Genomic DNA, 25,937 nt, shown 5'->3' on the forward strand with positions numbered 1-25,937 from the left:
TCTTACTCTAAAGACTCTACCAACATGCTTAATACCGTGCACTCTCTGAAGCTTCAAAATCCTTTACGTGGCATCCATTTAATAGCAGATCAACTTTGATGTTCAGATTTGGTGATTTAAGCATCCTCTGCAGCTGCCAGCACTCCTCCTCTGCTACGTGTTTCCTACTCTCTGACCTCATCTTCAGCGGATGGTCCATCCGCATCTTCCTCTCCTTTCTATGGGCTTTAGTAAAGTTAGCTAGATTTCATCATCGGCTAAGCCACAGTGCCTTTGTCCATGACAAAGCTTAGGAAACTACCCCTGAATTGTCATCACTTTGTAATAATTGTCATTTTTCGAGTTTACAAGCTTGTTGCACTAAGATGACATTTATTTTTTTTTTAATTTGCAGGTATGTGTTTATTTTTTTTATTTTGGGTTTTATTTTTTTTTAATTTTTTATTTTTTATAAACATATAAGATGACTTTTTAAAGCCTATGACTGGCAATATTGAAACAGCATGGAGTGAGGAGAGAGATATGCACATACACTCTTTCTTCTTCCTGCCTTCTAAAAGAGACATACATCCTTTATTTTTCAAGGGTTCTGTTAAAGGTCAAATACGAAGTTTACATTTAAGCTTTATAATCCTATATAGAAGTATCAAGTTTGTAAGCCTTCAAAAACCTATATTTGGTTTTTAGAGATAATATGTTTCCTAAGTAAATCAAATTACCTAGATATACCACTGTTGGATACTACTAGTCATATCTTATAACACAGAATCTATGGAGCTGGTGTCAGATCTCAGGTCTACACTTTCCAATGTATATACTCAGCTGATTATTCCTTTGGGAGGTGTGATATATCTATATACTTTATCATCATCATTATTGTTGTTACTTTTCTATTATCATATGGGAACTGCCTGTAAAGAAGACTTCCACAGTTCTTCATATTGTCCCTTTCACTCAAGCAATTTCAGGAATTTGAGAGATGGAATTTCTGTCCACGAAAATTAGGAACCTGACTGGTTGTGGTCACTTCCTTTATGTGTCATCATTATGATTAATCATTAGTCCTACTGAGCATTTAAAATTTTCAGGTAATGTGATAAACGCATTCTGTGCAAAGTCTTACTCTACACATCAATTCTACAAATCTGGCATATTCACAGTAATACGATATAATTTTTTGCCTCACTGTTAAGTTCCACTATTCTAGTTTCCACAATTAGAAAGTCCAAAGAGTTCTGAAAATAAAAAGCTTTTTATATGTTCAGAGCACACTAATTTGGCAGTCTTGTTTGACCTGAACAAATAGTAGTTTTTTAATCATCTTTTTATCATCATCTCACTACAAGAATATGCCTATTTTTGTAAATAATGACTCTCTGATTGTAAGGTGTTGCCCCAGATGCTGCTGTGGGTACTCAAGAATATGCAATAGTTGGGATGCCTGGATGGCTCAGTGGGTTAAGCCTCTGCCTTCAGCTCAGGTCATGATCTCAGGGTCCTGGGATTGAGCCCTGCATCAGGCTCTCTGCTCAGCAGGGAGCCTGCTTCTACCTGTTACTCTGCCTGCCTCTCTGCCTACTGTCCAACTGAGCCACAAGGTGCCCCTAGCCATCCAGTTTTAGGTAAGAACTGTATACCTCCATTTCATATTTTAGAGCTTGAAGGGTTTTAAAAATAAACTTCCTCATTGTGTACATGAGAAACATGAAGACTAAGGCAAAACTGATAGTAGTCTTCAGTCCAAAGTTGGGTTTTTACTGTATCATCCTGTCTCCTCTCCCTCCTCTAAGAGTGAAAACTGCCTTTCCTTGGCTGCAAATTCGAATTCACCTCAGCCCCTGGCTCACAGAGTGACAAAGAGCATTAAATAAGCTAGTGCATAAAGTAGGGCTTGACATGTTAAGAGTTTTATGCATCCCATTGAGAACACTGGTATCACTGCTGATAAGATATTGAATGATTAATTTCTGTAATTTTCTTTGTCTGCCCTTCCTTATAGGTGAGTGATAACCCCATTACCAGTAGGGACATTAGGATGATACCAGGGGGAAAAAAGTAAAAGTGTTTGACTGCCAAAATAGGCTTTTCCTGCCCACACAATAAATTTGAAAGCCAAAACCTTTAGATTTGCCAAAGACTGGTTAGAATTGCTTTGGGATTTAAAAGCAGAGGGCCAAGAAAAAAAGCAACCTGCAGAATTTATGCTGTAACAATAGACTGGAAAGAGAACAGAGGGAGGCCCATCTCTCCCTCAAAAAACTATGCTAGAATTACCTGCACCAGGAGAAAGGTAGTGAGGCTAAGGAGTCAAGACTGTGGAAGGACGCATCAGGGTCAGAGGTGAAGGCCCTGAACACAGAAAGTCCCTATGAACAGAGAGGCATCGGCCTGAACAGACTGCCAGCCACCACTATCACCACCGCCCTGGTCAGAAGCCAAGCCAATGCCTGCAGGGTTCCCACAGCCGCCTGAGAGCGCGATAGGTCAGCTGTGCCCCCGCTCCACGTCCTACTGTCCTTGTGGACTGCTCCATCCAGGTTTGCCCAGGAATGGACAAGGAATATGTCTATTGCTTATCTGTGTACATCTCTTGTCCCATCTCTATTATTCATAGCACCATCTCTATTACTTATATTTTACCTATTAAATATACTTGACCAATCGGCAACGGCCTGGCTTCCCGCCGTCGATCATTTCGCAGGTTTAACACCTGTTCACCTCTTGAGGTTTTATAGTCTTACCTGAACTGCTCCAGGTAGGGACACCACTATATAAGGCCCAGGATCTCCACAGGGCCTCTAAACACAGGGAGAGATCTTTGGCATTGTAAGAGATAATATGACCAGCAAAGACCCGAAAACCCACTTGGGTGACACTGGACAGCAGTGACCACCTGTTTCACATGGCAACTGAACCACAGGTATCTTAGCATCTTCGGTTCCCATCCGGCCTTAACTTCCTCCCCGTGCACACGGCCAGGGTTCAAAAAGGCTACCAAAATAATCTGACTGGTTGTTTCGTTACCATTGCCTGCGTAGCCAGGCTGAGCAATAGAAAATAATTCCACTTCGTTTATAAGTCCAGAAACGCGCCCTACAGGTACAGGGCTGGTGGTACTTAGATATGCCACCCGTGTGTTGAATCGCGAAGCCTGTATTCCTCCGCATGTTCTTCCGGCGGCGGGCAGCGTTGTGGCGGAGGGATACTTGACAGAAAGCAGGGGTGGTACACCGAGGGTTTTTCAAGTTTTGTTTGAGGCTGCCTGATCCCAGCAATGTGGTCTATTCTTCCTAAGTTTGAGCTTGCCCATTCCCCACAGAAAAATCATCATAAATATGCAAAACCGTGGCTCCAGGGGTGGGGGACTGAGGACTATTTTTCTGCCTTGGCTTTGCAGGTTCAAAAGTGGCCAGAACTCTGGCTTTGGAACTCAGCTGCTGGGAGGTGCTATTTGAGAAACAACCTAGCACCTTCACCTGGGTTCCCCCAAGGGTTTGTGAGAAGCTTACTTTTCATTTGAGTCAAAACTGAAGTTGTTTGAGGCTTTATGATAATCATTAGTGCAGTATAATTTTTTTTTTAGGACAAAAACCAAATTTTAAAACGTCTAACTTACCTCATAGACTTTTATAGTACTTTTAATTCATATTATATTTACACTTTTGCAAATTTAAATCAAGAATACGAATCATTATCGATCCTCTATGGCTTCCTGAAATGAATACATTCTTTTGGGGAAGATTAAGAGCCATGAAAATAGAATAGCCCTTCCAGTAGAGAAATGAATTCTTTTTAAAAAGCTCATAAAAACATATTAAGATTAAAGTCATTCTGGCAGGCGAGAATTCTACCACTGAACCACCAATGCAAGATTAAAGTCATTCTGAAAGCTTCACAAAACCATAGCAAAAATGTCCTTTTAAATAATAAGGTAAACCTACATCAAAAATAGCTCTGGGGCAGTAGAAAATTGTCATTAGAATGTAACAAGAATGGAGGTGGGCAAGATCCACTGATGAATAAGAAAATTAGTGGTCAAAGTTTAAGGAGAAATACGATAGGTATATAACCTTTAGTTATCTCGCCCTGTAAATATTTATTCATTACTAAGGCTAAAATATATCTCCATAAATTTTCTGATAGTTGTTCCTTCAGGAAGTGGGGCTTAATCCCTTTCCTCTTGGGAATGGGCTGTACTTAGTGATCACTTATAAGAGATAGAATACAGAAAAGAAAAATAGTAATGTATACTACAGAAGCCTAGCAGACATCACCTTAACCAAGTGATCAAAATTAGCCTTGCCAGTACTAAGTTGTGTTCATAGCACCTACCCCCTGACGTGATCTAATGAAAAGGGTACCTTAGCTCTGTGTTATTTTTCCTTCAAATCCGAAATCCCACGCAAATCACGAGAAAACATCAGATAAACTCAACTTGAGGGACATTGTACAAAATATCTGACCTTCAAAAGTATTCAGATCATTAAAAATGTGGAAGGACTGAGAAAATGCCATAGACTGGACAAAATTAAGGAGACATCATGACTAAGCACAATGTGGTATCATCTATTAGACCCTGGAACAAAAAAAGCAATTAGTGGGAAAACTGGTGAAATTCAAAGAAAGTCTATAGTCTAGTTCATAGTTTTGCACAAACCTAATTTCTTAGTTTTGATGAATGGATGATAAATGGTTTTGTGAGATGTTAGCTGTGGCATAAACTGAGTGAAAGTGGCATAGGGACTCTGTTGTATCTTTGCAATCCCTAATTCTAAAATTACCTCAAAATAAGAAATTTAAAAACATATCTGAGTATAAAACAATGAAACTTATTTCTAATGACTATTTCCATGTGAGGGAATGCATAAATGAAAATCCCTGGCAAAAAAACTCCTAAAACTTCTCTAAAATATAAAGCTTATTAAAACAAACACCATACACCTGTTTCCTGCCCTTAACCAATCTTTCCAATCCAGACAAATAATGGACTTAGCCAGAAGGAAGTAAGAAGGTACAAACAAGTAGGAAGGATTCACTCAAACGTGTAATTCCAGTGCAACTATTCAGGAATGATCCTGTAACTTTCTGGAAGCAGGCACACTATAATCTCTCTTACTGAGTTAATCAAATCAATATGGTTATAGTATAAACCTAAATAATGGGTAAAACTAGCACTCCCTTAGTGAGCAGTCCCCTTCAACTTCTTCCCTCATTCATGAAAGGAGAGACTAGAGTTGAAATAATCTCCAGAAAGGTAACTTTTTGCATATGCTTCTTTACAAAAGACAGAGGTCAAATGCCCAAAGAAACCCAAGACCTAATTAGAACTTACTGTTTCTCAGGAACAGGATCGCCCTTACCATGTAACTTGTTTTTAATTTGATTCCTGGTAGATTAGCGCAAAACTAAAAATTCTGGCTAAGTTACTAAAGTCATAGGTCAAATGTACTTCTTAAAGCTAATAACTTAAAATGATTTTATACACGGTAACATGGGTGATTTTCCTTGTTTTCTATCCACTTTTTTTTTTAAAGATTTTATTTGTTCATTTGACAGAGATCACAAGTAGACAGAGAGGCAGGCAGAGAGAGAGAGAGAGGGAAGCAGGCTCCCTGCTGAGCAGAGAGCCCGATGCGGGACTCGATTACAGGACCCTGAGATCATGACCTGAGCCGAAGACAGCGGCTTAACCCAATGAGCCACCCAGGCATCCTTCTATCCACTTTTTTGGTCCAAATTTTCAATAATGTATGTGTATTTAACCCATAATTTTTAAAATTTAAAAATACATTCATACATTCATAATCCATGTTGTTCTGGATTTGAAAATGGAATGCAATATAGCCCAGTGGAAAACTCTGAACTAACCTGTCAGGTTAATGACATTTTTATCAAGGACATTGTTTCCCATAATTTGACTCCTATAAAAATAATACAGCGCATTTTGTTGATAATTCAGAAGTTAATTCACTTAAGTGAAAAAGTCATATAATCTCCACATTTTGTACTGAACATGTTTTTTTTTAAGTTTTGTTTTTCTAAATAGAATTCAGTGATTTCATTTATTTTATTTTTTCATTCCCATAACTTATTTATTTTATAAATGGGAGTTTGTACCTTCTGACCCCCTTCACCCATTATACCCACCTTCCACCCCCCTGCCTCAGGCAACCACCAACATGTTCTCTGTATCTATGAGCCTATTTTTTCAGTTTATTTTTATTTTTGTTTTGTTTGTTTTTTAGCTTCCACATGTAAGTGAAATCACACTGTATTTGTCTTTCTCTTTCTGACTTACTTCACTTAGCACTGAAGATGCACTTATGTTGTCACAAATGGCAAGATTTCATTCATTAATCACAGAATAATATTCCTCTGTGTGTGTGTATGTGTGTGTGTAATTATCCATTTGTCCATTAATGGACACTTAAGTTGTTTCCATATCTTGGCTGCTGTCAATAATACTGGAATGAACATAGGACCATATATATCTTTTTGAGTTTGTGTTTTCATTTTCTTTGGATAAATACCTAAAGACTTTATTTACTTTAAAACCCTTAAACAATCAACTAAACCTGAAAAAGGCCTCAGAAGTTTTCTTACCAACAGAGTTTAAAATCTCTTTCCATCAAGGGCTGGCCTCAGTTGTCGCTAAATTACTTGGAGTAACCCTTCAAGTTATTCTGGGTTTTTTTGGACTGAATCAAAATGTAATGCAAATAATATTTAAAAAAAAAAAAGAAATATACAGAGTTAAAAGTCTTTGGAGCTACCTTCCAAACTCAGTTACCTTTCTTCTTCTTCTTTTTTTTAAGTTACCTTTCTTCTTAACAATATTTTGGGATCAGTTCTCTGATCTGATTTTTTCTCATGAGGAACAAGGATATTTTAAGAATACTGAATGGTTCAACTACTAATAAAAACAATGCAGTCTCCAGTAAACAAGAAGAACATAGGTCTGGATTCTTGTTTGCTGATATAAAGGAATTACTGCTAGAATGGCGAACACCTCCAAGAGAATTTAATCAGGGTACTACTGATTCTTGATCACACAGTATAATCTGATTATGAATAGCAAATGATTGCTGTACCAGAATAATACTGTCAGAAGTAAAGTGGATAAGAATGGTCTTTGGGGGTACCTCAGTGGCGCATTAGGTTAAGTGTCTGACTCTGGCTCAGGCCTTGATCTCAGGGTCCTGGGATCAAGCCCCACATAGACACCCCACTGGGTGATGAGTCTGCTTGTTCCTCTCCCTCTCTTGTCCTTTCCCCCACTGTGCAAGCTCTCGCTCTCTCTCTCTTTCAAATAAATAAGTAAAATCTCTAAAAAAAAAAAAAAAAAAGAATGGCCTTTGGGCTTATTAAATTTCTACTAAAAGCATTGTATTACCCAAAAACTACCTAGTTTGTTTGTTTGTTTGTTTTAACTGAAATAGAAACACAGGGACTTTGGGTCAAGATGCTACAGTAACCTGAAGATCTGATGTACCCCCATATACAGGAATGACAGGTGCAATGTAAAAATGAAAAACCCACAAGACACATTAGGACTTTAAACAAAATCTCCACGGACTTGATAAAAATATAAAGCAATGGGCAGAACTCAAGGTACAGGTCAACTGATAATTGGTAACATGTTCCTGAGGGTCAGGGCCAGGTAGGTTATGCTTTGGAAATCATGTATCTAAACTCTGGCTACTGATTTCTCATTGTTTTCTCACAGCTTTCTGTTCTATTTTATGGTGATCATACCTTCCTGAATCTCCAAGAGCAATAATTGAAGACTGTATGTGTGAGAAAGTTTCATTTTTTACAGTTTTTTTTTGGGGGGGGGGAGGGATTCTCTTTACTTTCCCCAGTTATTACTATTTGCCTCCACTGTGTTTTTCTGTTTATTTGTCTTGGGTTTTCTCTTTTATGTTTCCTCATACACCTGTTGATCTGAAGTTGTCTGTTCAGCTCTAAGAACGCAGCAGAGTTGGTTTGCGTTCCAGCCGCTGTCACATTTAGGTAGACTTACGTAGTTTGGTTTCCCGGTAATTCTTTCTGGAGTGGGAAACTGCACTGGGGCATTTGTGCTTGCGTGCTGTTAGATTTCAATTTAGAGGGAGTGGGTAGGAAAAGCCAGGCGGGGACCTTCTCAAATGCCAATGAGGTGAAATTTACCACAAGCTGACATTCACACTAGATGTCTTAAGATTTCTTACAAGGTTCTGTTCACCTTTTGTAGAAAACAGCCTACCAGGTTTTGCAGGAGGGCAAAATCTGGTTGCATGTCTTCTGTAGACAGGGTGGGAGGAAAAGCACCCACTTTGCTAAGCTCCATGCTCACTTTCACTGCTTTCTTCTGACCCAGAGTCTCTTGGAAGTGTCCAAGGAGATTATGGCTTTCTGTTCCTCTCTTACCAAATAGGTGACCAGAAAGCAATGTATTATGACAATATTCATTTCCCACCCAGATGGTGAAAACGTCACCAAATTTACGACCAAATGTTATATGCTCAGCTCTGATATTTAAGAAATATTTACCACTTCAAGGCCATCGGGATCTTCTGCCAAATTATATTTTCCATTATATCATCCAAATCCTCTATATAAAATCCATCACTAGATGGTCCAGGCTCTAATGACTCAACCAGTCAGTGTCACCACCTTACAGATAAGTGTCCTTGGTCAGAGGACCAGGTGATAGAGTCACACTGGAAATGCAAACATACTGTCACTGTGGGAAATAATACCAAGAAGCCTGACATTTTGCTGATTGCTTGGTTGCATGGTCTTCATTTAGGAAATTACGTCATCATTAATGAATTGTTTAAGCTTTTTGCTTTGCCTTGACATTTCTACCCAAAATTTAAAAACTTGCCCCAAACATAATCATCATGTTTAAAAATTGGTGTGAAAACATTGCACACAATGAAAGACATTCGTGCAACTCAACTGCAGGGGATGAAGAAAGCACCTCCAGTCAAAAATTCTATGACTGCTGTGAGACAGAAGAGAAAAGAAGCTGGACTAATGCTTTCCCCTCTACGGGAAGAGCACCAGCGGTGACGTGCACAGCACAGAAAAACCATTTCGTTTTTCCAGTGGCATTTCTGTTTTACACCTAATATTATCTATTAGCCTCCAACAGCGCTCTTTACCATGACTGAAGGTCACATCAAAGCAACGCATGTGGTAAGGGATGACTGATACACAGTGCCTTTGAGAAGGTCTTAGGACATTCCCCCATTTGCTACAATCTGGACACACTATAGACAGCATGCTGGCAATCACAATTGACTTCTACTGCTTAACCTTAAGGTAAATTCCCGCGGGAGGTAGTTTCATCCCTTCCTTGCAGTGATTGGTAAAGAGGTAAACATATTTTTAGAATATCATATTTCAGAAGGTATAGCAGGGCACGATATTTGGAAAGATTTGGAGTCTCCACCACTTGCCACGTGGGTGATTTTGAGCAAATTACTTAAACATATTAAATTTCACTTCTCCCATCTGTAAAATAGGAATGATGATGGTTTTTTCCTTAAAAAGTTATATTGCTAAGAGTATGAGGTTTTATATATGTAGTATGTTGCACAGAGGTGAACTAACCAAAAGACAGATTGAGCAAGTGTTTAGGGCAGAAGCAAAATGGGAGACTCCAAAATGAGAAGACTAATTAGGTAAAAGTATTTGCATTTTCAAAAGAAAATTATTGAATTGGTCATCTTAATTTATTTTATTTTATTTTATTTTCAAGATTTCATTTATTTATTTATTTATAAAATTTTTTAAAGATTTTTTATTTATTTGACAGAGAGAGAGAGAGAGAGGTCACAAGTAGGCAGAGAGGCAGGCAGAGAGAGAGAAGGAAGCAGGATCCCTGCTGAGCAGAGAGCCCGATGCGGGACTTGATCCCAGGACCCTGGGATCATGACCCGAGCCGAAGGCAGAGGCTTTAACCCACTGAGCCACTAACCCACTAAGCCACTCAGGTGCTCCAAGATTTTATTTATTTTTTGAGAGAGAGAGAGCACATGTGCACATGCCAGAGAGCACAAGTGGGGTGGAGGAGCAAGTGGAGGAGAAGGGGCAGAGGGAGAAGCAGACTCCCTGCTATGTGGGGCTCAATTCCAGGACCCTGAGATCAGGACCCGAGTTGAAGGCAGACACTTAACCAACTGAGCCACCCAGGCATCCTGGTCATCTTGATTTTAAAAAGCTTTTTTATCTCTCACACTTTAAAAAATATTTTTTGACAATTTGTTGTTGTCTTATTTTGAATTACATGTAGGAATGGCATTACAGACTCTGAAGGGTACTCATCTTCCTACAGTCTCCTCTTGCCTCGCTGGTCTCCAACCATGACCCACCCAAACACACATACTCAACCACTTCACTAAATTGGGCACACTCAGATAATTTAATATATTTGTGCTGATGTACTTGGGAGCTTTCTTTGTTTTTAATAGTGAATTTTCTTTTCAAAATAATCTCAAACTAGTCATTCCTATGCTGGTCATGTTTGTTTACTTTTCACACATGTCCTTTTGGCTTACAGTGTTCTGGATTATTCAGTGTATCTATCATCAGGCTCACGGATCCCGAGAACTAATGGGCTTTCCCCGTCTGTTATGTGAGGAGAAAAACTGTTCAAAAACCAGACAATTAACCACAAATGCATAGGTAGGAAATCTTAAAAAGTATAATGGGACTCACAGGTATTCCCCGCTTTGACAGTCTCTCAACACGGTCAAACTGATGTACAGCAAAGCACACCAGGTAAGTGCTCATAGGGACGGACTTCCTGAAAGTTGTTCTAGTCCATCTATTGTCCATCGACTCTTCTTTCTATTGAAAACAAAAGATCACCTTTTGTTGATCAAAAGATCAATCACGTACTCAACAAACAAATTATTTCTCCAAATCTGGCTTTTCAGTCTGTCTGTCAGAGCTTAGGGATAACATTTCTTCTTACTCCTGAATGGTGATAAAAGAAAAAGACCGAAGGAAAAGGCATTTATTTTTAGTCCTGTGAAAGAGTGATTCGGCTGTGTGCTATATGAGGTTTCCCAAGGAAGTACAGAACTTTGACTGTGATGCAGGAGTTTGTCTTTCTGCATTAATACATGATCCTGACCATAATCCTGACCAAAATTTGAGGGGAGACCAGCTCCATCAATGAAGAAAAGGCTCATGCTCCCAGGGAGCAAGGGAGGGCAGTCACTGTGCCAGCCATAGCAGGATGGTGGGTTCTCTTTTCCATCGCTGGGATCTCCATCAAAGACCCAAGGTATCATCATCACTAAAGTCACCACCTTGGTTACCACGGACAGAGAGAAGGATTTCATTCCTTGATGTCACTACTGATTCCACCTGTCCAGTTTGCTGTCCATGCCAGCACTGCCTTCCTTGCGGCCAATCACCAGTCCAACTCTATCCATGGATACTTGCCCAACTCCTGCTACCATTGTTTCAATACTTCCGTGGGCCCTGCAGCCACATAATAAGTCCCCACTGGGGGAAGCTGGGAAGCCTTCTTTGGGAATTACGTGAGGAAGGCTGGACTAGAATCAGTGCTCTTTGACAAGTAAGCCTGTGAGGGCAAGTGCTGGGAGAGAAGCATGCAAGCGTCAGCAAAGTTACTCTACAGTAAGAACTAGCAGTGTCAATTTTGATCTCCTAATGACCTAGAATATTCTCCTTCTACCAGGACTACTGTCTGGAATGAGTGATGGGGGAGGAAATACACTCTGCAAAACGCAAAGGTCATCTGGGAGGTCTAAAGCAGAGGCTGGGAAGGTTTGCATCCTCTCTCCTCCCCTCCGCCCTCCTCCTTCCAGATGGAACATTCAAAGGGCCTTTTACCCTGACCCAGTCTTCTAGATTAGTGGGTCAGACTTGAAGTTTATCCTCTCCTCTTTCTTCTCCAGTCAAAACTCAATGGGTTGGGTGACCAACACCAGAAGAAAACAAACTGAGAAACGAATTCACATTGGGAGGTGCAGATAGCTGCCAATGATTTACTTTTTAACCCTCTCAAAGCTTTGGTTTGCTTTATTTGGTTCTTGCTTTTTGGAGGAATATTTACCATTAAAAGGGATTAATGTCAATGATGACATTTCAGACAGCAGATCAGAAAGACGGGAGATACAACTTAGGCAAAGTGTTTTTCTGGTATTAGGTAGATGACATTGTATCTAAAGATGAGCCCAACCTTTTTACATGTCAATATATGTGCATTTATTATAGATATAAGGTACAATAACCCTCATCTTTAGGTAAAGACACTTCAGTTGGCTGCATTACTCATTCTGTGATTGAGGGTAATAGGAGAAAAAGCCTTATGACAGCAATTATATAGACAGAAATTGCTGGACCCTATTTTTTGTTAACGTTTCATGAGCAGTACTCATTTACTAGAAAATCTATGGGCATGGGTTGTCCTGGACTTGGATTCTGTCCTCCAATAGGTTTTTGCAGTAGCTCTATCTTAAACACTGGGCTTATATTCAAATGAAAAGCAGGAAGAATGACCAGGTCCAGGAATATTTTAAAGCCTCTCATTCATTGAGTTGGTTATTAGTCTGTCAGAACTAGGGGATTCATTCAGTTAAGCACAGCCCATCTGAGGAGTGTCTACTATATTTATTCTTGTTTGGAGCCCAACCATGGCTTTTTGACCTATGATATGCGAGGTTAAAGATTTTTAGAAATCAAAGAAGGGAGATTGCCAAAGTGCGTTTTCAGGCCTCTACATGAACTGTGAGAGCACATTTAATTTTAGAATTCAGTGGGTTCTTTCATAGCAAAAGAAGATAACTTACCTGATACTATAAATAGACAATCTGCATGAACAAAAAAATATATAAAGGGCTTACCTCCACTGGCATATTTGAAACTGCCTGATATTCTTTGGGGTGGATAATGGATATTGTGTAAGTTGCCTTTTTGTTGGGCTCATCAAAACAAGGGAAGGATTTTCTGGCATCTGTTGGTTCGTGATCAGTGGCCGCTATGCTCCTTAGAAACAAACACACAAACAAAATACATGTCACCTCTTCTGACAGCCCCTGTGTTTCTATTCCTATACAAAAAGTCAACTGTGTGATTACAACTGCATATAATTATAACCACTATGTGATTATACTGCATTTCTTAAAATGACCTTCCATCCAGAAAACAATCAAATAGTTGTCACGGTCTTTTTGGAATTTTCAGGTTAACAAAGAAATGAATGTCTGGAAACTGCTTGCAATCTTTTGTATGACTCATTTACTATTTTGGTGCCATAATTAAAAATCTGTGAAACGTAGATAAACAAAAATAAGTCCAATTAGGAGCTATCACTCTTTCCACCCGAAAGCCATTGAGCAACAAGTAGATAAGCACAAAGCCAAACTCAAGGACTTGTTTCTAATTGTCCTTGTGAGAGGGAACAGCTGTGTCCTGTCACAGAGCAGAGGAGTGTCTTCCAGAATCCCCAGCTCTTGTCCCTCATGACACATTCTTTCTTATTTATGTTGCACCAGCGACAAATTCCAATTTCATTTCCATGCAAACGAAAAGCTCTGAGTAATCTCCCAGGTGTAACAACCTTTGGCCAGACTAAAAACCTGCTTTTGAAAAGAGACAGCATTTTTTTTTTTAATGGCTCTAACTAGACAAACGCCCATGTAAATTAACATGTTGATGTTTAATGTTTCCAACATTTCAAAGTGGAAATATTCTTTTCTGATAACTGCTCAGAAAAATAAAAGAACATATATTTTTACACTTGATTATATCACTGTAAGCTGTTGTCTATCTGCTCATTAGAAGAGTAAGCAAAGTAAAAATTAGGGAAGAAAGAAGGTGTTTGCAACAGCAAACAAAGAAAGCAATGTTGACATGTTCATTAACAATCTGAATGAGGAAAATATTTTGTCCTTCGGGTATATGAAAAAGAATACCGAGCTAAATCATTAGATCTTTCCTTAGTCCAATTCTTACTGAAACCTTTCCTCCCATACCCCTCCCCCGCCCTAACACCACACACACAAACACATTTGCCAGGCATTATCCTACGGGCTGAAGAAATAACAAAGACTAAATAAACACTTCAGGAGAGTGATGAGAGATATATGGAAAATAAAACAGGGGAAGCGACAGAGAAGAACCTAGGAAAAATTGTGAGCACCATTAGGTAAAAGATTCAGGCACAATCTCTAGGAGTAGGTAATGCTTTGCTGAGATTTGAATGATAAGAAAAAAAACATACAGGGTAAGCATAAGAAAAATGTATTCTAACAGAGAACAGCAAAGGCCCAGTTGCTAGAATGGAAAAGAAAATATGGTTGAAGACCTGAAAGGTGTCCAGCGTGGCTGAAGTCCAGTGAACCAGAGGGACTGGGGCCACAGGAGAGTTTAGCTGGTCAGCAGGGGCCATGGTAAGCGTCTGTATTTCATTTTGGTTCAAGAATGTATTATATACATTAATTTATCTGGGAAATAATATGCCATAGGTCAACATCCATCTATAAGAACTTAAAATATTTTTTAATTTCTTAAAAAACAAAACTCCCTAGATATAAAAATTACTTGCTAAAAGCTCAGCCAAGAAACCTAATCTGTAAAAATTAAAACCAGAAAAGTGGTTGACTTTTGGGAGACAATTGACTGAGGGAAGGAACTTGCTGGGATGACTGAAAAAACATCTATATCTTATAAGGGTTGTGGGTAACTAAGATGTATGCATTTGTCAAAATTCATTGAATTGTGTCCATTAGATTTGTGTGTTTAACATATATAAATTCTACCAAAAAAACATTGTAAATGAACATTAAGTTGTAGCAAGTAAGTGGTATTTTGCAGTGGTATAGTTAGCAATTCAGAAACAACCTTTTCTGTATTCTAGGCTTGAGCAAATGAAAAAAAAATGAAGATAATGGGGAAAGAGTTACAACCCTGTAAAAGGGAAAGACTAGAATGTACCCTTGGTATTGAATTATAATTGTGGGTTTGGTGTAAATGCAACGATTTTTCATGTAGATATAGGTAGATGGCTATAAAAATCCAAACTGAGACATATATTTCCTAGTTCTGTCTGCTGAGCAGAACTAGCAGCACTGACAAGCTTGTAGCAAATGAGCACATCGAATTCCCAGATGATGATTTCTAAATACCACTCTCTACTAAAAGGAACCAGACTCCTTAGAGGAATGGCCAATTCCAGTGATGAGTCAGGAAAAGTCCAAAGATGATCCTGGAACATCTTGCTTTACCCCAAAGGAAGGAAGTTATCAAAGAATCATAGGAACAAGTCAAAGGACACAGAAGCCTGCTCGAGTGGACTAGGTCAAATCTGGGGAAATTAGAATGTCAAAATAAATAATAAAATTATAACCCACTGACTAAAATAAGAAGCCATGAATCCTTGTTCTGTTATGTATATTGGGGGGTGGGGGGAGGAAAGGAAAGCTGGTGGGTATTTTTTCCTTTTTTTTTTTTTAAACAGTAGATTGCCTATTAGTGATTTTAGGAGGAATGGTGGCTTTAGAAAAATCATTAGTGGATACCAAAACAAGAGGGTGACAGTTTGATGAAGAAAGGAGTATCTGAGTGGTTTCAAAGAATGTCTCTAAAAATTACTTAAAACGAGAAAAACTGTAACTTTGCAGTGGAGAAAATGTCAGGCACCATCTGAAGCAAATGATCAATGACAGCATCACTAATCACAGAACAAACCAACGTCATCTGCCTCCTGATAGGATTTCCTGAGAGGGACCCGGCACCACTTCTGTGACATTTCGGACAAAAACTGCTTAACTTGCATTTTTAAATCATGAGGAAAGTCAGATAAACTAAAATTGAGGAGCATTCTCAAAATAACTGGCCTGTACTTTTCAAAAATATCAGGGCTGTGAAAGGCAAAGATAGGCTAAGGGACTGTTGCAGTTTGCAGGAATCTAAAAAAGGCATAACCTGAAGTGCAATGCTTGAATCCAGGCTGGATCCTGGACTGAGAAAAAACAGCTCAGAAGGGCATTTTCGGGTTAATTGATGATATTTGATTATAACTGTGGATTAGATAATTATATGATTATCAATGTTAAATTTTGTGATTCTGATAACTGCACCGGGCTTACGTTGGAGAATGTCCCTGTACTTAAGAAATACATACAGAATGTTCAGATGTAAAGGGAAATCATGTGTCCAATACTCTAAAGGGAGAAAGAGACAAAGAGACAGAGGCCTGGGGTGCGAGGGGAAGTGGGACAAAATGTTAACAATTGGTGAATCTGAGTAAAATGTTTCTAGGAGTTCTTTGTACTATTCTTGTAATTTTTCTGTAAGTTTGAAATTCTTTCAAGATAACTGATCCAGAAGAGCCTCGAGAATTTATTCTTCCGTAGAGTCATTACTGATTAGTTTTTGTGATGATAACAGCTTAGTCGGTTAAGTTTCTAACACCGTGCAGATTGTAGAGAATCTCAAACACATAGGATACAAAGAAACCTGCACGCTTTCCCAGGGTACTAAGGTTTTACAACAAGCTCCAGCAAGCTCCAGCCTGATGTTTAGTCAGCTGCCTTTTCTTCTGAATTCTTCTGGCTTCTGGTTTCTTCCAGAGGCAGAAGAAAAGGAAAAATCACTCTCTGCAAGACTGTTTCAGTTTAGTCACACTTCGGAAATAAGCCAGCTAACTAATTTGGGAATAGGAGTGTGTGTGTGTGTGTGTGTGTGTGTGTGTGTGTGTGTGTTTGCACGCGCACGCATACATACAAGTCAGAGAGGTTGAGAGAGAGGGTGGAGGGTCAGGGTGAGGAGGGAGTGGAGTCCACTTTCCAAAGCAAGAGCCACTGGTAGGTTTCCAGATGCTCTGTTTCAGTCTCTGCTCTGTGCTAAAGTTCATACCCCCAAGTACCCAACAGAGAGAACTTTCAATGGTTCCTCACCTTAGCTCTTTAAAAAGAGGTTGTGCTTGATTGTACACAAAAATTGCCTCCCTAAATTAAAGTATCTTGGAAACTGTCTTTATGCAACAGAACGGTGTTGGTGTTGTGTCTGTGTCATGGGTTTGGTCCATCTTGGTGGTCCTGTCAGTGAACGTTAATCACACCAAGTCCTGCTCAATTACAGTGATTGATGTAGGTAAAGTTCCATTCAACATATGTTATCAGAAGGGTTATCACATATGTACTGTTGTTTTTGTTTGTTTGTTTTTAAGAGTGCAGAGCCAATATGATTTGAGGGGGAAAGAGGGGAAAACCCTCTTCTTTTTTCATTTTTAAAGATTTTATTCATTTATCTGAGAGAGATACTACACCAGGGGGAGGGGGTTGGCAAAGAGGCAGAGGGAGAAGCAGACTCTCCACTGAGCAGGAAGTCCAATGTGGGGTTCCGCCCTGGAATCCCCCCCAGAGATCATGATCTGAGCTGAAATCAAGAGTCAGATGCTTAAACAACTGAGCCACCCAGATGCCCTAGGGAAAACCCTCTTTTTAGAGTAAAAATCCCTAGATTCCAAACCTACTTCAGCTCTTTAAAATGTGATCTTGTGCCAGTCACAAAACATACTGATTCTTAGTGTCCTGATCTATCAAACCTGGTTACCAGAGTACATCTGGCCTCTTCCCAGGGTTATGTGGGGGTGAGAAGGGGTAGACCGCACCTAGGAATATATTTGAAATTCCCTTCACATTTACATGCTAGGATTAGGATACATCTCATCAGTTTTCTTTGACTTCAGAAGGCTAACTATGCTTTCTGTGAATGCATGTTCCACAATGAACAGACTCCAAAATTCATCCATTAAACAGGAGTAGCTGTACTGTAACAAAAGCACTCAGTGTGTAAATACCATTGGCAATATAATAACATCTTTCAATGGTAACTTGTGATTTTTTTCTCACAAACTCCTGTATAACTCAAAAGCCCCTATTTCTATATCCTAAATACTACCCAAAGTTACTGAAGTTTTCCAAACATTTACAAATTTTAAAACAAAGTATATGAGATGCAAAACAACTTTAGAACATAACTTCTTTGGGGAGGTTTTATTTGGCGATTAAAACGTCTTTCTTTTTAGAATTGGATGCGTTGTGCTGCAAAGTAATGGGAAAAGCCTGGCTGAGAGCACAGCATGTTCAGGAACGACTCCTGAGCATGTCCTGAATAATTATAATCCCAGGCAAATGTGCTGAGCTCAACCATTTTTCCATAGGGGCCTCCCTATGTCATGTTAATAAGTCACTTACTAAACCCAGTACATTAAAAATACAATTCTGTGTAGCTTATTAATTTACAAAAAGAAATCCCTCTGACTTCTCTGAGCACATCAATTCAAGGTGACTTTAGAGAAAGCTGGAGAAAGAGGAGGTGAGGATGCGAGTCACAGACCAAGTTCACTCTGAGTCAACTTTAAAAAGAATTACTTGATTACCTCATAAATCATCTGGTGCACTGTTTCCAGTGAAGACTCTCGGGCTATGTTCAGCAATTTAGTAACTTAAGCCAGCAAAAGAAAGGGCAAGGTCTGGGTGAAAACCTTAAACAAAGGCCATCTGATGGAGGGGAGGCACCCACAATTGCTAAGAATCTGTGCAGATAAGTAAAGGGTTCCAGAATTAAGCAGGGGAGCTGACTGATGCAAGAAAACCCATCTAGATTATTCAGACTCCAATTTATTTTTTTAAGGATATATTTACTTGACAGAGACAGAGAGAGAAAGAAAACATGTGTGTGTGAACAAGGGGGAGGGGGAGGGAAAGGGAGAAGCAGACTCCCCACTGAGCGGGGAGCCCAGTGCCGAGCTGAAACCAAGAGTCAGATGCTTAACTGACTGAGCCACCCAGGTGCCCCCAGACTCTAGCATATTTCTGTGGTGGTTTGGATGAACCATTTAATTATTGAAATTTATTTTCCAGTTGATTTTTTTTTCAATATAAAAGGCGTTCAAGGTCAAGTTAAATTTCCTTTTTTTCCTTGCTTCCAAAATAAAAGAAATTACCAAGCTTCCAGCAACAAGTTGTAACAAGACAAAAAAAAAAAATCTATTCTTAAACTGATAACTCAACATATCAATCTGAGAATATAATGAATAAACTGACATACAACTCAAACGTCAAGCTCAAATCCACCAATGAGTATACAGATCCCTACATGTGAACATTAACCAAGATCATCTCACTGGTTTCCCTCCTGCCGTGCTACCACTTGACTCCTAATCTTTCTCATAAACCCTAACCTTGTGCTTCAGACTTATTTATCCAAATGCCTACCGGACGTGTCTTCCTGGATGCCTGACAGGCATCTGACAACAAACTCATGATCTTCCCTCCTAAACTTGGTTCTTCTCTTCTATTTCCAGGATCAGGTAACTGTGTGAGCTATCAGATCCGATATCTGGGCCATTCTATGTCCATAACTAACACACCCCTTTCCCACAGTCAGTTAATCTGCAAATCCTGACCATGTTGCTTCCTATTTTCTCCATTGCGTCCTCTTCTGACTGCTCTGAAATCACCGTCCTACCTGATCCCATCTTCTCTCTCCGGGATCACTGCAGAATCTCCCATATACCCACACGTGGATTTAGCTCTTTCCTTCACCATCCACCTAACTAGTCACCAGTTAATTTCTCCTACAAGCCTGCCATTGGCTATCCTTTCTTTCTTTTCCCTGACAGGTTTTCCAGAGTTATATTTAGTTAGCCTCTTCATATAAACCTCTTCTACAAACGAATTTCTTATCCTCACTCTATTTTTTGGATTTAGTGCCTTTCCTTTTTACCTGCTTTTATGTTCTTACTTGCCTTTGCCTTTTGCAACTCCCCTATTGTATCAGAATTTGGCTTCAATCCTAGCAATGCTGTAAACGCCCAGAAAACCCAAACTAGAAAACATCTGTCCTTCTTATAAATTCCTATAATTCCTCTTAATTCCAGTGATTCTCAGTTCTTAAAATATGAAGGCTGCTTCCCAAAGTTAAAAAAAAAAAGATTTTATCAATTCCTCTTCCATTAAAGGAGATGGGGAGAAAAGGAACCAAGGAAAAAATGTCCATCCTGACTGAGTGGGAAGATAGAGAGGTTATTGGTGGAAATTGGGCTCCTCAATGGGAAAAGGGCTGGGACTCTGTAGCATACCCCAGCATGTACCAGAGGACATTAATCATGGGAGAGCCTGTATGTGAAAATGTTTCTCTACATTCATTCAGCAATATTTAAGTACTCACTGTTCTAGCTAGTGAGCAAGAGAGGGACAGCCCAACTCCCAACCATGGAAGATTCCACAGTCTTGTATGGTTGGGAAACTGCATACTCCAGAGATTCATGGTAGCCTCTAGAGGTTCAGAATGGATATTACATAAAAGTCTCTCAGAAGTCCCATCATTAAAAAAAAAATAAAATAGAAAGAAAGAAAAAGAAAAAAAGAAAGGAAGAAAGAAACATTTTTTATTTAATATTTTTGCCCAAATGAATTTGGCCACAGAATCCCTCCCCTGCTTTTCTTTTTTTTTTTTCCTGGCAATAGCTATTAATATCCTATAACTGGAACTCTGTGGAATAGTAAGTTGGAAAATGCTGTGTAAGGGTAGTCCAAACACTGAGAAGGAAATGCTGGCCCTTGAAGAGAAGAAAATCGTATTCACTTTGGAGATGTGAGGAGAGGGGAACTCTGCTTGGGAAGAGAGCAACTGGAAATACTACAGAACACAGTGAGAGTGTGGAGTATATTGGTGGGCAGAAAAACACTCCAAAATTTCCAGTCCTTTTAAAAGTGGCTTCTTCTGATCATAAGGAAAAGACCAGAGTAGGGAAAGTAACTTCTAAGCTTCTCAGACTTTCTAATCCTAAGCCTCAGTACAACTCTGTTCCCAAGACAATATGGCTGTCATTGCCAGGGAGCTCTAACCTGGCCCTACCTTCTTCTCCAACTCCCCTCTTGCCTCTAAGTTTTGAGGACAAGAAGCCCAGAGAGTTGACTCCTCCTTTGAAGTTCAAGGTCAAGTCCTGGTTGTATTTGCAGAAATCAAATAATTTTGGTTACTACTGAGCACACTCATGTTTAGTTTGTGTTGTGTTTGCAACGGTAACATCCCGATGCTAATAGGCAACTATGAATGTTCGGCCCTGGAGTTGAATTTTACAATAAGACAGAAGTGTCAGAAAATATACTTTGACTGCACGCTTAAAAATGTATTGCTATGATGACATTTTAAATTGTATCAGCATCAAATAGTATGCAGCTCACCATGTAATAGGAAAGAAAAGTGCTGCTCCCAGTGAATTCACTCTTGCATCCTTACATGGGCACTGGGGATGAGAACCCCCACAGCCCTGCACTGTCAAAAATGTTACTTATGGGCTTGCAAAAAAAAAAAGAAAGAAGAACAATGGACTCTCCTTATACGCTTAAAATATTTCATAACAAGAAAAACAAAAAGCGTTCCATTTAGCCTAAATGAGGTTACCGAGTATGTGCAGAACTGTTTCAAAACCACATGTACAGGGCAGCACTAACCATGTGCTGGGTAACCTGAGAGCCTCAACTGCTACCAAGGACAGCTGCTGAGCTCAGGGTGACCAGTCCTCCAGGAGAACCCACCTGAGCCCGCCTCCCTCAGGAGTCTTGCTGTAACTCGGTATTTGTTGGCCAGCCATTAGCACTGCCACGTTTCAGATCACCTCTCAAGTATATGTATTTTATGGTAAAATTTATTGGTACAGTAAAATAATTCAGAGTCAAGTGAATACTATATATTTAAGTGTATAGTGCTTTCTTAAACGTGTAAAGTCCATAAGAGAAATTTACTAATGAAATCTTCTTCCATATTTTTCAGTCTTCCTGTAGTGTATAGAATTTTTATACTTTGGTGGCTTTACTCAGATGAAGTGTCTACTGTCTCAACCTAAGGAACAATTTTAAAGACTTTGCAACAATCACTTGAAAGTTTTGACTTGTCTTCAGTTCAACTAATGAATTTTTAGAATCTCTTGAAGGTGGATATTTTTCCTCATATTATGCCTTTCCCTCCCAAATTGGGAATGCTTAAAAAACTCATTAAATCCTTAGTGAAGCTCAGAGAAATGGGCACTTTTATTCATTATTTGTGGAAATGTAATTTGGGATATATTTTTGAAAGTCAGTTTGGAGACACACATAGGTGCATGCACATATTATACATATGTGTATACCTGTATACATAAACACAATTGCATGCATCCACATATATGCAGTTTGGGCCAATGCCCTAGGAATTTTCCTATAGAATTATTGGAAAATGTTATACATATTTTTATAAGAATGTTGTTATATTTTCCTAAGTGTTTATAAAAAAAGTAAAAAAGTAGGAGACACTTAAATGTCCAAATTTAATAGAAAAGTGGAATAAAGTACATTATATTCATATGATAGACTATCATGTATCCATTAAATCATCTACCCAACCATGTTAAAGTGTTGATATATCGTAAAAACATGTTATACGATACAATGTCCAACACAATGCCATCTTCATCTGTATTCAGAAAAAATACTGGAAGAATATTTACCTAAATATTAATAATGATTATACTTCAGGGATACAATTTTCTGTTTTCCAAGTTTTCTGGAGTGAATGTGTGCTATTTATGAAGTAAACAAAATAAATGTTATAAGTTTCTTGATATATTTGTACTCTTTGACCCAGCAATTCTATTTTATTGAATATAACCTAACATAAGGAAGTAAACAGATGTATACTTAAAGGTTATTCCAACTATGTTCTTTTCTGATGCCTTTATTCTAATAAATCCTGAAAGCAATTTAAATATCGAGTATTAGGAAATAGGTCTTTAAAAATTAACAGTGCATCCACGCAGAGCCTTTTAAAATCAGATTCTTGAAAATGTGGCAGAATGAGAGGAAATCCTTATATGAAGTCAAAAAGGTATATAGACAAATACGTAGACATTGTATAATTATATACGTAGACATTGTATAATTATAATTTGATTGCCTAAAAAAGTACTTAATAACATGTAACCGAAGTTACCATTGGATGTGAAGTTTCTCTTTATAGTTTCTTTTGATTTTCCTTCTTTATAACTTTCCATGCTTTTATTATTTTTAATTTTTATAAACACAAAAAAGTATGTCAACAATAAAGAAGATTGTTTTATTGCTAGTGATATTAAGATAGAGATACAGTATATGAGCCTGTTCCCTTCAAATATTTTTTTAGACTATCATGTCTATTCAGTTTGTTAGTGTATCCTACAGTAATATAGGGGTACTTAAACATTTCATTTTAGTCCCTGGGTCTCTCTGGCAAACAATGGGAAGAATTTTGACCAAAAGCTTTACTTTGCTCTGTAAGATGCTTAAAACAACATAGGGAAGGGATATTCAGTGAGCTGGCCCCAGACTCATATTGCTAAACTGTGATACTAAGATTTCTTCTGTCTCTCTCTCTCAGTCTCTCTCTCTCTCTCTTTTTTTTTTTTAACAGATTGTATTTATTTGACAGAGAGACGGTAAGAGAGGGAACACAGGCAGGGAGAAAGGGAGAAGGAGAAGTAGGCTTCCGGCTGAACAGGGAGCCTGATACAGAGCTGGATTCTAGGATCCTGGGATCATGACCTGAGCCAACGGCAGATGCTTCATGACTGAGCCACCCAGGCGCCCAAACACTAAGGTTCTTAATGATTTGCTTGTCAAGAATCCACAAGCAAAGGTCAAAGCACTTTCAAGTTCACTGATAGCTCAGTGTAGCCTTCCTTCCGGATGCAAGACCCACACCCACAGAGTGAAGTTTTTTTTTTTTTTTTTTTTTTTTTTTTAATTCATTGAGAGAATTTATGCCTTAACATAGTTCTACTAATAGCAACTGATAGATTGTCAAGGCAAGTAACCATCTTTGCTAGACACAGAAATGCAAAAAGACATATATTTACTTGATATATTGTTTATGTTGCAAAAGGCTTAGCATTACCGTTGCATATTGTGTGATGGACAGTAAGCCCAAAGAGTTATCCATACGCTGCCACTAACGTGTGAACTCAATGAGTATTTATTAAAAGCTTATGTGTGGGTCATTGTTCTGGCTGTACAAGATAAAGGCAGACTTCTGCCTTCCTTCCTAGATAAAGACACAAAGACAATTCTATGGATTTTGCATACCCTTTCAACATCCCTTCTCCACTAAAAGACTCAAAATTACAATGGACATTTACTGACTTTCTCTTAAATTTAGTGTAAATTTTTTTTAAAGATTTTATTTATTCATTTGACAGACAGGGATCACAAGTAGGCAGAAAGAGAGAGAGAGAGAGAGAATGAGAGAAGCAGGCTCCCTGCTGAGCAGAGAGGCCAATGTGGGGCTTGATCCCAGGACCCTGAGAACAGGACCTGAGCTAAAGGCAGAGGCTTTAACCTACTGAGCCACCCAGATGCCCTAGTGTAATGTATTTTTTTTAAGTTCACTTTTAAATCATTGTCATATAATGGCGGACCATGGCAGCGAAATTTACTAAACACATGTATTTTAAAAACCGGAGGTAGTTTCTGTTAAGTAGTGTCAGCGTTCTGACAGGATGTAGTACATTATGATTTTTCCTGATGAAATTAAAGACTTACGCTGATTCTTTGGACTCCATGAAGCTCACACTGTACATTCAGGTTTTCTGATAGGCTTTGAAAATACCACAGGGCAAAGAGTTTTTGTCCCCCAGGCAGACAGGCAGAATTGAAACCAGGTTTAGATAACAGACCCCAAAACAATTAAAAGGTGGAAAGGGAAAGAAATGGAAAGCAAATATGTGAGCTGAGGGTAAATAAAACAGAAATGAATATTTACTTGATCTGTCCGTTCTCCTCATACGTCGTTCTGTAAAATCCCACGAGCGAGCCGTTCAGCCAGCCAGCGAACTTCAAGGTCAGGAGGTAGGCATCCTCGCCACTGCCCGGCGCAAGCTCTTCTTCTGCCTCCATCACCACATACTCCTGCTTTTTGTACTTGAAGCACCGCCTGACTGGCACCTGCTCCCCGGAGGACCTCTTCAGCTCCGGGAGCTGGGTGATCCTGGTCTCCCGCAGGTGCAGCCACAGGTACCGGGTGGGGCTGGTCACGTTGATGGAGATGGTCACGCTGCCTGTGTACGTGTCCTCCTCAAGCAGGGGCTTCACCTCCAAGTCGTAGTGCACTGGGTTGATGTAGTCCGGCAGCCTGAAGTTTTTCCAGTCTCCACTTTCGTCTTCTCTGGCAGGGCAGACCCCTTGGTCCTCCGGCGGGCTCTCTGGGGAAGGCGCTTCAGAGGGAACCGGAGCTGGGCCCTGCCCGGCATCCCCCGTGGAGCTGCTGCACCTGGTCAAGCCCACGGAAAGTCCTACTATTAATCCCACCGCCACCACCACCACACAGATTATGGCCACATGTTTCGTTTTAATGCAGTACCTCTTAGCGTCTTCTTCCTCCGCAAAGTTCATTTTTGTCTCCAAAGTCAAATATTACGCATAAAAGGATGTTAAAGTTACCTAACTAATGAAAGTCAGCTGACTTCCTTTTCAAATTGCGAGGAATTCCCTGGCTTGGCAGCCTGTTTTTGTTTTTTTCCCACACCCCACTCTGGCTCCCTGCCTCTTTCCTCTCTGTTCCCGTTCCCCACCCGCCACTCAAGGAGGGACGCGGAAACAAGGGGGTGGGATAAGGGCTCCAGAGGGGAGGCTGAGCTGGAGGAAGAGGACTGACCAGGAGACTGTCGCAGCTCCTTATAAACCACGCATCCCCACCCCTCCCCTCCTCCTCAGGAGTGAGTTAAACATAAAATAGGGCTTAGCTTATCAGGGAGCGGGAGGGTGAGACTTTGCCAAAGCCCTGTCAGCAGCTTTCAGGGAGAGAGCATTCCGGGGAAGAAGTGTGCTTGCCATAGAAAAACTCAACCTTTGCCACTGGGTCTGAGGCTCCTTCCTGTTGTGCGCACAGTC

At 39.5% G+C, this 25,937-nt stretch overlaps 1 protein-coding gene across 1 annotated transcript in view; it reads right to left on the minus strand.

Moving 5' to 3' along the window:
* LOC101682177 (glutamyl aminopeptidase) overlaps positions 1-25,706 on the minus strand; it is an 81,971-nt gene extending 56,265 nt beyond the window's left edge. The window contains exons 1-3 of the mRNA XM_004748075.3: positions 24,811-25,706; positions 12,870-13,011; positions 10,708-10,839 (exon numbers count right to left, since the gene is read on the minus strand). Coding sequence (XP_004748132.1) covers positions 10,708-10,839; positions 12,870-13,011; positions 24,811-25,439 — 903 coding nt within the window. The 5' untranslated portion in view covers positions 25,440-25,706. The remainder of the gene's footprint in view (positions 1-10,707; positions 10,840-12,869; positions 13,012-24,810) is intronic.
* Positions 25,707-25,937: the final 231 nt, after the last annotated feature.

The sequence above is a fragment of the Mustela putorius genome, unplaced genomic scaffold (assembly GCF_011764305.1).
Source record: "Mustela putorius furo isolate JIRA1106 unplaced genomic scaffold, ASM1176430v1.1 tig00000868_pilon_pilon_pilon, whole genome shotgun sequence".
NCBI classification, from domain to species: Eukaryota; Metazoa; Chordata; class Mammalia; order Carnivora; family Mustelidae; genus Mustela; species Mustela putorius.